Source organism: Hypomesus nipponensis, chromosome 3, assembly GCF_054491055.1.
Source record: "Hypomesus nipponensis isolate SF chromosome 3, ASM5449105v1, whole genome shotgun sequence".
Classification (NCBI taxonomy): domain Eukaryota; kingdom Metazoa; phylum Chordata; class Actinopteri; order Osmeriformes; family Osmeridae; genus Hypomesus; species Hypomesus nipponensis.
Window position 1 is genome coordinate 4,451,783 of NC_140363.1, and position 12,852 is coordinate 4,464,634.

At 47.1% G+C, this 12,852-nt stretch overlaps 1 protein-coding gene across 1 annotated transcript; it reads right to left on the minus strand.

Annotated features, from left to right (window-relative positions):
• Positions 1-23: 23 nt before the first annotated feature.
• gng2 (guanine nucleotide binding protein (G protein), gamma 2) lies at positions 24-11,727 on the minus strand. Its single transcript, XM_084684605.1, has 5 exons — positions 11,663-11,727; positions 10,996-11,076; positions 4,760-4,834; positions 1,175-1,289; positions 24-1,047 (listed from the first exon to the last, which is right to left on the minus strand). Exons 4-5 carry the CDS (start codon positions 1,259-1,261, stop codon positions 919-921), a joined length of 216 nt encoding a protein of 71 aa, XP_084540731.1. The 5' UTR covers positions 1,262-1,289; positions 4,760-4,834; positions 10,996-11,076; positions 11,663-11,727; the 3' UTR covers positions 24-918.
• Positions 11,728-12,852: the final 1,125 nt, after the last annotated feature.

The window sequence follows — 12,852 nt, forward strand, 5'->3', positions numbered from 1 at the left end:
AGATATTCTTGTTGAGTCCAGCATAGTCATGATTATTTTAATATTTTTGGCACTTCCAGATAGTCTGCCTTATTCATACAATATCCACATTAAAAAGAAAGAAAGAAAAGTTTGTAAATTTTCATGCAATTAGTAATGATACCAACACAAACATCTAGAACACTCAACACAGCACAGTTTACTTGCTAGTAGTTTTATACAAATAGTAAAAAGAGAGCTTTGATTTGAAGGAAACAAATACTGCCACATGGCCTGATAGATATTCATGTACTGAAACTGTTTTTTTTTTCTCTCAGAAAGGTATCTGTAAAGAGTATCACGGAATAAAACGTTCAAATTTGCTGTTAAAAAAGCTTTCACCATTCTATTAAAGTAAAAAAAAGTGAATACAGCCTTTTCAGTTGTCACATACAGTAATAGAAAGCTATCTAAGTTCTACAGCTTAACGCTAAGAGGAACATAAAACAAATAACAACCCTCCCAAAGTAAAAACATTCCAACAAACAGGTGTGGTGAGGCAGTGAGCCCAGGCAACCATCAAACCATCAAACTGAACATTTGGAAGTTCCGAAAGAACCACAAAACAGTTTTTTTTTTTTTTTCATTTTCCATATACTTATATATATATATATATATATATACTTTTGAACCCAACCTGAAGACTCAGTTGATTGGTTGTCCATCATGTGTCCGGATCGTAACCTCGGCTCACCTGACTATACAGATCCGTACAACATACTGCACACCTTTCAACACCAATCAACCCCTGGAAATGGTAACATGTTACTCTGTGGCTTTAAGTACACTCTTAAGGTGCCTTTTGACAAAAGAGGGATTTCCTCATGGCCTCCTGCTAGAAGAACGTGTCGAGCGTCCGAGGCCGCGGAGCAGGCAGCCTGTTAAAGGGCCGGGCCTCTTTTACAGGATGGCGCAGAAGAACTTCTTCTCTCTGAACGGGTTCTCAGAGGCTGGTACGGGGGACAGCAGTGGGTCTTCTTTGGCATGAGCTTCGCAGTAAGACATTAGATCTGCTGCTGCTTTTGACACCTGTGGTCAACAGAACACGCAAGGAAACACATACAAAAACGCACGCATGAACAAAGAGAGTTACCCAACACATAAGGTGTATCCGTGGCTTCTTGTTGTGATGTCATTGAATGGGATTTCCGCTCACCTTTATCCTGTCGATGTTGGCCTCCATCTTCAGCTGCTCCACCAGTTTCCTGGCTTGTGCAATGCTGGCTGTGTTGTTGCTGGCCATCGGGCTGGTTAGTAGGGCCTTGTGTAGCCTGTGAAGTATAGACAAATAAAAACTGGAATCTCCAACAAACACACATGCATTAAATCACACGCAGACACACACACAAACACACACACACTGACATGCATGCACACACGGATGCACGCCCATCCACGCACATGCACTGTCCACACACACACCCACCCACCCACACACGCATGCACGCACACACAGACACACGCAGGCATATTATTTATGGTGGCAGTTGCTAGGCAGCCTGTGACAGTGAGGGGGAGGGGGAGAAGTGTGAAGAGAGACTCAGAGGATGTGGCTCTGTCCATTGTTGGTGTTTGCAGCTGATCCAAACAGTGTTCCGTGTGTTCTGATAAGAGCTGCCACTGTTTGCTGACCACATAGGAACCACGCCAAGGTCAAGGGGTCATATTTCACATGGATGTGTACTCTGTAAGGTACATAGAATACAGGAGCCTAATGTCAATATCTGCTCACTATGCCGGACAAGGTTATGTTCATCTCAATTAAATTCAATGAACTTAATTGATCCCTAAGGAAATCTGTTATTTTATGCAGGTCATAGATTATAGAAGATCAAAACTTAGTGAGTAAATGCAACAGCTGTCCTTTGTTTTTCAGTAAGACTCATGTGTCTGGGTGGTGTTATAGGTCATGGTTGTTGGTGTTATGGCATCCGCACAGTGGCGTGCATGTGTGCGTGTGTGTATGTGTGTATGCAGACTTAGAGGTCTACACAGATGCTGAATGTATGTAACGTGAACAGGCCTGGTATACAACCACCAGCCACCAACAACATCAATACAGTGTGTATCAAATACAGCAGACCCGGCTGGCTCATCACCACAGCGACATCGCATCCTCCTCATCGTAGAGAGCAATCCATCTCCTACCCTGACGCAGAAGGTTACACACGCTAAAATACGAAAACTACGCCTCACCCCTCAAACAGACAGGTTCCAAGTCACACATAACATGTGCCATGTAGCCAGCACTATGTAAGATCCTACTCAGAAGGTCTGTGTCTCAAGTTTTTGCCAGCCTCGGTTTGACGGCTTGAACTGTGGTTAATCCTATCCACCCTCCTGCCTCTCCTCCCCACTGATGCCCCCTCCCCCCCTATAACCTCCCCCCTAGTACCCATGCACCGTGGAGTGAGCCAGTGTGTCAGAGACTGATCTCAGTGTGGCGCCCGAGCTTGAATATTGATGTCCCACTGTGGCACACCTGTCCACCCAGAGCCCTCAAAGAGGACGCCTCCACAGGAAGCCTGGAGCTACTGCTGCTGGCGTTTACACAGTCACATCCTGCCCACCCTGGTCCACCTCAGCGGCGAGATCCGTCCTCACTCCCCAACCAATAACCGCTCCCGGAGTCAGGAGGTCTGATGGCATTACTGGTCCCCAGTGCCTGCAGAGCCATATTTACACCCCAGCATGGACCGCGTGAACATCAGCTACCCCCTGTCTGTCACTTTGAACTAGGTTAACAAGCACGGAGACAGAAGCGAGGAAACCAGAATCTTTATCCCCTCATTGTCCTTTAAACTCTGAGGTAAATGTAAAACAGACCATGAGCTGGGAGCGTCCTCTTGTGGTAGGGTAGCTAGCTCCAGACTTCAGCTGTGAAGTCTTATCTTAAGTTTGAGGTAGTGTAGGGGGTTTAATATTGGCCAAACAACCAAAACTAATTTCCCTATGTTTGAAGGAAGAAGGGAAACTGAACAGTGTATTAACATTAACAAAATAATGCCAATACCAATGTTATTTGACTCTATGGGTTAAATCAGAGCAAGAATGGTCAAAGTAAGGTTAAATGAAATAAACATTTAATGACATTGCAAACGAACGAAATCAATTACAAGGCAAACATGAAGGTTAAGTCTTACCTACTCTACCATGCTTATTGTAAACCAGAGCTAGAAACACAATTCCTTTCATACCCTAGAACAACTAATCACACCACATCTTGACCCTAACCTATCAACATATGATTAGCAATGCGATAGTAAGTTACGCAAGGAGATGTGAGAGCCATCAAGCAGAGACTCAGTCCAGCAACTCATATGATGGGTGGGGGCAGGGTGATACCCAGCCTTACAGTAGCTAGTTTCAGACTACAACTGTGTAACTGACAGTGGGCTGAGCCGGTCAGCTATCATGGTTTATTTATCAATCACGCACCCAGTGCACTTCCACTACATGACCTGCTGCTTAGTGCTGCTCCCTGCTGACATGACATGACACATTTACAAACCAGCCCTCAAAATGATTACTATATGCGCTTTTTGTATACGGAATGTTGCTTCTATCCAGAGAAATCCAAAACGCATGCTTCTCTGACAAGGCAGTTGCATTGACATCCAGTTGAACCAGTCAGGTTCTCCCCCTGTCCTCCACCAGCCTTTCCACTGTGACTGGGTCCAAACCAAACACTAGCTGGTTGGAAGCCTCACTCAAAGTGATTGCAATGAAGAAGACATGACAAGTCGGATTTATAACCGGCGTACTGTAAGCAGACTAAGTTGTATCAACAGCACAGCATAAACTGAGTTTTACAGGCCCCACTTAGGCCTAGAGCCCTGGCATTTCTCATACGTAGAACAACTTCACCTTATAGGGACAGCATCAGTCTTAATAAACACTCACAGGAACTATTCTAGGCTATGCAAACCTGTTCAGAATATGCTGTCGGAACTGAACCAGTCGGGTGTGTGGTTGTAGAAATGTGCCCTTGTTGAAATAGGGCACAGAGCAAGTACAAGGGCATAATTGACAACTCTGCCACAACTTCCCCCTCCTCCTTGAAATGTCTGCCTTCAGAACGAGGCCACAATATAATATATATGAGCGTCTCCCACTCTCCAGGGAATGTCAAAACAGGCCAGTGTATCAGAGACCTATTGATAAGCATGCCCCTGTTCAAGGTTTCTGGGGTGTCTCTGGGAAAATGTAGTTCCACATTCCTTGCAGATGATATTCATCCAGATACCCAAGGAGTAGCCTACTTAGTGTCAGACTGTGTAACATCCAACTGTGAGGGATGTGGTAAAACGGTTGCATGAATTGATGACAAAAGTAACAGTGAGAGTGATTAGACGCGGTGAGGCGTGTGGTTGGTTCCTTCTGAAGCCTCCTGAACTGTCTGCACTCAAAATATCTTCTTCAAAGCTAGCGCATGGGTGTTAGCCCGGCCGATAACCGTGGCATCGCCATGGACGCGGATAGCTGTGACATTCTAACTGAGGCGTTCCTTATCTGCAACAGGAAATCACTTTGCGGGCAACTGTTACGCACTGACTGGACATTGTCCTGTTATGCTGCCAGCCTTGTATCTCTTGACAAATAAACAAAGTATGAAGTCATCATGGTTAATACTCAGTGTCCCAGTGTCACCTCTCAGACGAGCCACTGTACATTTCGGAATAGTGAAAGCAGAGCTTGACCCCCTCTGGTTCATCCAGCCCATTCTTCTGTGTTCTCTTACCTTCTTTGCTTTCTCTCCCGCTCACTGCCCGGCTGTCTGCCTTCTGTTCCCTCTGCAGCGTGGGTCTGACCAGGTCTGTGGAGACAGAGAGGGAGGAAGAGGGAAGAGGGAAAGAGAGAGGGAGGGAGGTCAATCAAAAGAGAGGGAGCAAGAGATAAATAAAATAGAGAACGGAGGAGAAGGAAAGTGAACAGAAAGAACAAAGTAAAGAGAGAGAGAGGGAGAAAAAGAGAGGGCAGACCATCCAGAAGACAGGCACAAGTAGTGCAGTGTGACTCTAGTTCTTTTGCATTCCAGTTAAATGACAGTGAGGCTTCTCTCTCTCTCTCTTTCTCTCTCTCTCTCATTCTCTCTCTCCTCTCATCTGATCACTAGACGTCAGAATGTCACAGCTCTCCTTCCACACATGCTCTGAGGCTTTTGAAAGGATTGGGTACTGTCTCAAGGTATTGCAACGACACACATGCTGTATAGAACAAACCAGCTCTGTTGGAGATTCTGTTCAGCTGCTCTCCTGTTTAAATAGATTGGGCCCCAAAATTCAACCCCTCGGACCTCTCCTCTCCATTCCCTCTCTCTTCTCTCTCTTTGTTTGGGATACTCTCATTCACTCTCTCTCTCTCACTCTCTCTCCCCCCTCCCTATTGTCTCTCTCTCTCTCTCGCTCCCTCTTTCTCTCTTTCTCTTTCTCTATCCCTCTTTCTCCAGCAGATTCATTCTTCATGCGTCTGTGACTGCGTTTTCTGCTGCTTCTGATAAATGGGCCAATTACTCTGCAAGAGCAGATCTGCAGTGGAAGGGAATTCTGTATCCGTAAATCAACCCAGCGTGGAAATGCAGGGGCAACCTCCCAAGCCTCGGCCACGAGAACATTCTAGAAGTGCTTATCCCCCTGGAAACAACAATGGATACCGGAGCGTGCAGTGTTACATCATCATTACAGAGCCCTTTGATGTTTCTGAGGCTATGAGCCTATTACTGTGTGTAAGCTGTTTGTTCTTCTCAGTAACCCTAGAATGTGTTGTGCTTAGAGTGTCACACTGCACAACAGAATAGTGAGAAATGTGATCTCTGTTGACTTGCGCATTCTGTGTAGTCTGAGGTCAAGAGGACCCATGTTTCCATCAACTCCAGACCCCAGAGACAGGAAGAACATCTGCGCTTCCTTTGGGACTAATGAAGCAAACTGAATGACTACTAAGATTTTTAATCAGATCCATTAGAGTTAATGAAGCAGTTGAACATGGTCAGGTCTGGTGTGATGCTGGAAGGTGACTGAGGGACTCCTGAGGATAGCAGACTAACCTCATGAACAATCTCTTGTGGAATATGTGAAGTGTGACAGAGAGAGAGAGAAAGAAAATATGTGTATCTGAAGAAAAGTATCAAAAATTATACATAAAGAGCGATAGAGACAGGGAGAGATTTAGATAGAGACCGAAAGAGAGAGATAGTAAGAGATAAAGAAAGAACGACAGAAAGGGAGAACTTGGATTTGTTGAAGTCAATAGTGGTGCGATCACGTTGTTATGGGCACTGTTGTTGTTGTTGATGACTCTGTTGCAGGCGTCATCACTGCCGAGTCACGCGTCTGAGCGGAGCAGCAGGTCTGGGGTCGAGGACATGATCTATGAGGAACACGACCAGTGATCCAGATCTCCCCCGCGCTCCTACCTTCTGCTTGCTGCCCTCCCCCTGCCCTCTTCCTCTCCTCGCCTCCTGCTCTCTCCCCCTTCTCCTCTTATTCTCAATTCCTCATCTCCTCTCCTCCCCATCTCCTCTTCTCTCATCCCCTCCTCTCATCCTCCTCCTCCAACAAACACAGGTGTTTAGTGACGATAAAAAGGCTCCCAGCATGTTTCATCCTGTCACAGGCCTAATAAATCAATGATTCACTCATTTGGCTTAGCCCTGTGTGTCTGACCCCCCTCCCCCTCTCCCACACACCCCCAACCCATCCCATCCCCTGTTACTGAGGCTCTGAGTGCAGTTTGTTCCCCTCAGGTTTGAATGCCTCTCTACACAAGTAATCTGGTAATCGACTCTGGATGGCTGGCTCCAGGTGACTTTGACTGAGTGTCTCTGACTCTGGGTTAACTCTGGGTCTTAATAATGAATTACTTAATTTTTACGTTAATATGAGTGTTTCTGACTGAGGGTGATTACAGAAAGAACCAAAGGAGAGATCCTGTGGAGAAAAATATAATTCCTAGCCTGTCGACAATAATGCTCTCACACTCCCACACAAACTAGAAAAGTAATCACTCTTTATCTCTTTATCTGTCTCTCTTTTGTTCTTTCTCTTTCCCTCCCTCCGTTTGATAGTCTGATATACAGAGCCACGCACACTCACACACACACCCACATTGACAATAACAGTGTTACTACATTAACACCAGCGTGGTTCCCGGTTTCGATGGCGTGTGCTATCCGGGGCATGCATCCATGGAGAGGAGGGAACGGGGACAGGAGGCGGCTGCTGCCCTCCGCCATGCCCAGGGTGTCAAATCAGAGCGTGGTAATTAAAACCCTGTCCCTGGCTGAGCCATCTGGCCCTGGGAGAAGGAATGATTAAGCCAGCAGGGTCTACTGGGAAGGGGGGCTGGGACCCCCACTCAGAGCTAATAGAGGCCAAACCTATAGATACACTTAAATACACACACAATCACACACTATGCAATTGCACACACTCCACTTCAAACCACCCCCCCCCACACACAAAAACATCTTACACACCCACACATATACCTACACACATACAAAATACAGTGCCTGACTTAGGGACTGTGACAGAGGTGACACAGGAAGCGAAACCAGCAACACAACAGGAAACAGGAAGCACACAATTATACTTATGTTGTGTTTTAATGTTTGTATGATATTATTCAGACTGCAGATTTCTGTCACTCTCAAGCACTCAAGCCCTAAGTCACAACACCCCCCCCCCCACCTTCACTCATTTACTCATCCCCCCTCATCCTTCAAAAACTAAATATTAAAATAAAACATGCAACAGGCAGTCTCTCTCTCTCTCTCTCTCTCTCTCTCTCTCTCTCTCTCTCTCTCTCTCTCTCTCTCTCTCTCTCTCTCTCTCTCTCTCTCTCTCTCTCTCTCTCTCTCTCTCTCTCTCTCTCTCTCTCTCTCTCTCTCTCTCTCTCTCTCTCTCTCTTCACTCTCTGCCTCCTCGTCTCCCTGTCTTCATGTCCAGCTGATGGCTGAAGGATGACATCCTCACCCGGCGGCTCCCTCACAGCAAGGCCACCACCCCCGTCATCATTAGATTAGCCCAGACATCTGTGCCATCCCCGGCCCACACAGCCTGCTCCTCCTGGCCTCCCTGCTGGAGCCCGTGCACCCAGGACCCAAAGGGCAGGGTGCAGGAGGCAAAGAGTCGGAGAGTCAGAGGCAGAGAGTCCGAGGCAGAAGGTAATAGCCCAGAACATTTTTCATCCCATCATGGCATGCAGGGCCCCTTCTTGGGCAATACTATGTTATATTTCCATTTTCGATCTCTATTCGGACATCTATGCTGATGGTCTGGGGTCTAATGGAGAGTATATCAATTCAATACCCTTTATAAATCCCAAACTGATCCCACACCGATCCCATAGCGATCTGATAGAGACCTGCCACGAACAGTTCAGATGTTCTCAGGGATCTCCTTTGTCTTCGGTAGCCAATTTTGACAAGTAATGTCACAAAAGGCTTTACTTCAAAACCTTAACCCTCAGAGAAGACTAGACATTTCTCTCACAGGAAGGAGAAGAAAATAAAAGAATATCCTCCAAAAGACAAACTCAATATGTGGAGGGCCTCCTAGGTTGGAAGCAAAGGCTCATAGGTAATCAATGACCTCGTCGGAACCGTATGGATTGAAGTAAGAGTTACTCCAGACCATCTACAGTCCATGAATGGGACAAGATCAAATTACTAATAAAGTGCAGTTAGTATGTTGGGAGTGTGGAGTGTCCTTCTGTTTAAAGCATGCACTGGAGAGTGGAATCGGACCGGATTGGAGAAATTCTGGCCTTGCAATGGCTAGGTTGACCAGGTACGGGTCACAGGAAGTAGACTGCAAACCTCACTAACTGTTCTAGCTTTGACATTACCCCTATTGGTTACCAGTGAAGTGAACACTTTTATAAAGTTTGTTAAATGCCAAAAAGATTAAGAGATTGTAAACTGCTGTCGAAATGATTGATTTGACCTTAGCTGTTGCATGACCAGTGTACACTGATGTGCGTTTGTGAAGTCTGGGTTGAAGCATGGATGTTGTGATGGCTGTGATAGCATGATTCTTTGAACGTCATGTTTCTGCCCAAGTCTCTGCTCTGTGTTGTTAAGTTAGTGCCAGTTAGCATAGTCTGTGCTCTGGGAGAAGCTAGTGTGTTAGCATAGCCTCTGTTCTGAGGAAAGCTTGAGTGAGTTAGCATAGACTTGACTGAGGGAAGCTAATATGAGTTAGCATAGACTTGACTAAGGGAAGCTAGTATGATTTAGCATATAGCCTCTGCTCTGAGAGGAAGCTTGTGCATTAACATTGCCTTGACTGAGTGTGAATAGACCTAGCTTCCTCTGGAGTCCATCACTCAGCCAAGAATAACAGTAGCAGACTGGTACAAATATTACAAACACCAGGGCTTGTTTGGATTCTTATGGAGCAGGCTCTGACTCTGGTGTCCTCACTGTTCAAGATACTCGCCAAAGGAATCCTTAAACGGATGCACCAAGTATACTCAGTTTCATCAGTTTCCCTCAGAAAAAAACTGGACTTCACTGATGTAATCTGAAGACCAGCTGGCGCTGTAGTTTGAGATGCTATTTACAATTAAATGTGTCAATTGTTGGTTTATGTTTTATGAAACTTCTCAATTGTTCCAGATCTACTACTGATTCCAGAGTCCGAGGGCACACACCAGAACTTTGAGCAGATTTGTTTGCCTGTTCTTGCTCAATTTTATTTTGCACAAACACACTCACACACTCATGCATGTCCACCCCTCAACTCACTCACACACAGTCTATTGTGTGATGGTAATTGTGATATGTATGTTGGGTGTCTATGGTCTGTGTTGACATTTAGTGTGCCATTATTCTAGTTTCAACAGCAACGTGTGTTCAACTAGATCACAGCAGCACATGCCAACCCTTCCTGTCTGTTATTCTGCTCATCTGTGTGGCTGCCTGTCTGTCTGCCTGTCTCCCACCTTGCGTGTCTGCCTGTCTCCCTGCCTGCTTGCCTGCCTGCCTGCCTGCCTGCCTGCCTGCCTGTCTGTCTGTCTGTCTGTCTGTCTGCCCATCTGTCTCCAATCAGCAACAGGCCCACATCGCTGCTCTGTGTCACGAGAGCTAAACAAACTGGCGCTCAGCTCTTGTATAATTTACATTTTTAATGTGAGACACTTGTTCATTGATGTTCACCGAAAGACCCACGTGATTGTGTCAGTGAGCGAGTGGACACGATGTTAACCATTAGAACAACCACAGAATGTATTGTATTTTAACATGGTTGACTGGTGTGTGTGTGAGTGGACATGCATCTCCATGTGAAGGTGTGTCTCCATCTACATCAGAATCTTTTTCACTCGGTTTGCACTTCTGAAACGCAGCTCCACAAACCATCATAACCAACATGGCCAGCACACCCTGCTTGAAGAGCTTGTGAGATTGACCTGAACCGGTGGATGACAGGGTGGCTACGAAAGATCAAAACCTTAAAGAATCTGGAGGGATCGCTCTCTCATTCTCCCTGCTCTGTTCTCTCCCTTCTTCAGCATCACTCCTGTCTCTTCCGTTCATTTTCCTTCCCTTTTCTTTTGCCTCCCTTCCCCCCAGTTTCTCTCCATCTCTCATCCCCCACTCATGCAAATGTTCCCCCTAAACAGATGCTCTTAATTCCTCTGGCTCCACATTACAGACCCTGCTCTGAAAGAGAGGAGGAGAGGAGAGGAGAGGAGGAGGGGGAGAAGATTCCATTCGCTCATTCCCTCATATATACACACACAGAAGGACTGGGGAGAAAAAAGAGAGAGACAGAGATCTGACGGTCCAGACCTCAGAACCAGAAGGTTGAGAACCATGTTCTAGAAGGTTCTAGGATGTGGATCCTGCACCGTTGACAAAATGACAGCTCAGAGGCGTCCTCTGACTGAATCACACCCTGCTCGGCTCTCCACACACACAAGATAGACCATAATATGCAACAGAGGAAAATGGAGGCTGTGGTTAAGGCTTACCTCTGTCTGTGTGTGCTCCTCTGGCGACGCCAAAGACATCCAGTCTGGTGGAGTAGTGTCCACACGTTCTCTCTCTCTCTCCTACACCCTCATGCACACACACACACACAGTCAGTCAGGCGCGCGCATATACACCCTCTCTCTCTCTCTTAGTGCCTTCCTCCAGCTCTCTCTGCTCGCTGCTCCAGCTGACAGACTCCCTCCCTGCTGCTCTCAGTCTCCTCCCTTCAGCCAGCACAAACGTTCAGGCTACAAGAAGCTACCAGGCTCCCTCCCTCCCTCCCTCCCTCCCTCCCTCCCTCCCTCCCTCCCTCCCTCCCTCCCTCCCTCCCTCCCTCCCTCCCTCCCTCCCTCCCTCCCTCCCTCCCTCCCTCCCTCCCTCCCTCCCTCCCTCCCTCCCTCCCTCCCTCCCTCCCTCCCTCCCTCCCTCCCTCCCTCCCTCCCTCCCTCCCTCCCTCCCTCCCTCCCTCCCTTCGTCCCTGCCTGCCTGCCTGCCTGCTTGCCTGCCAGCTCCTCTCTCTTCCCTCTCTTATAAGAGGCATGACTGTGTCTCTGAACACCCATTGTTAACACTCGGACCTCTGAGCTTGGACCAGAACCCAACCCCGGTTCTTATGTTCCGAGCATCAGACTGAATCTCACTGAAGCTTGTGGACCTTTCACTCACCTAGTTTCCTACTCCCTTCTCTGGGCTTCGGACCGGACTTCTGGGTGTGCATCAGAGCCCGGTATGCTTGCTCACAGAGCCATGAGCAGAGACTTCCTGTCGCCCTGACACCCCCCCCCCCCCCCCCAACAGAGACATGCGCAATGTCACTCGTGCCCCCTGTGTGAGCTGAGCTCCTGTAATCAAAGGCTTTAATCTTCCGACCACTCACGTATTAAAGCCGAAGATTAAAGAACAAGAAACGGGGCATCCCAAAGCTGAATTATACACAGCTACACCACACACGGGTCTGTCTCTTTCTTCTTCTTTCTCTTTCTTTCATAGTGTAGTTCATCCTTACCAAACATTTCTCATTCTCTCTCTGTATTCTACGTTTCTGTGAATCACCTTTCCCCTGCTCTGCTCCATTCATGCAGATGTTACACTGCATGATGTGCCAGTGCACATGCAGGGAAAGAAGGAGAGAGGGAGGGAGGGAGAGATATATAGACGGAAAGAGAAAAGCTGACAGAAAGGATGAGAGAGCAATAGAGAGAGAGAGGGGGAGTAAGTGAGTCATAATTCCGCCAGCAGAAAACACAGAAACGTGTGCATGGCGGAGACAGAGATGAAGAGAGGCTGACAGAGAATGGAGAGATGACTTGGAGAGAGAGGGGGAGAGAGGGACAGAGAGAAAGGACCCAGGGAGACAGAGAACTCAGGGCAAGAGAAAGATACAGAGAGGGAGAGAATGGGACAGAGAAGGTGAAAGGGAGAGAGTTTCAGAGAGAAGGAGAGAGAGGAACAGAAAGAAAGAAAGATTGAGAGAAAGAGAGAGACAGACAGACAACAAAGAGAAGGAGAGCGGGAAAGTGCATCCGTCCTGCTGCTGCTGCTGCTGGGCCAGAGATACATCAGGATTATTTGTTTATGTGTAATCAGATTATCAGATTTATCAAGGGATCGCCGGATCATCTCTAAACCTTGTTTTGGTGTCACTAAGGATGTTTTAGTTAATGAGCTTGTTTAATGAGCACTATGGCTTATCCCTCTCGAAGAGGGGAGCAACATCTCCAGCACAGTGCCTGGTCAGATGCTATGCTGTCATGTCGCTACAGTAACCTCCCATGTTTTAAAGAGAGGAACACAGAGGAAGATGGGGGGGGTGTATTCTACATTCAGAGGCCTGCTGTCTGGGATGTGTTTAGGGT

Bases quoted from the DNA above. Each gene is read 5' to 3' on its own strand.
- gng2 (XM_084684605.1), bottom strand. From the start codon at position 1,261: ATGGCCAGCAACAACACAGCCAGCATTGCACAAGCCAGGAAACTGGTG. The intron at 1,048-1,174 runs GTGAGCGGAAAT...TGTTGACCACAG, and splicing joins CCAACATCGACAGGATAAAG to GTGTCAAAAGCAGCAGCAGA.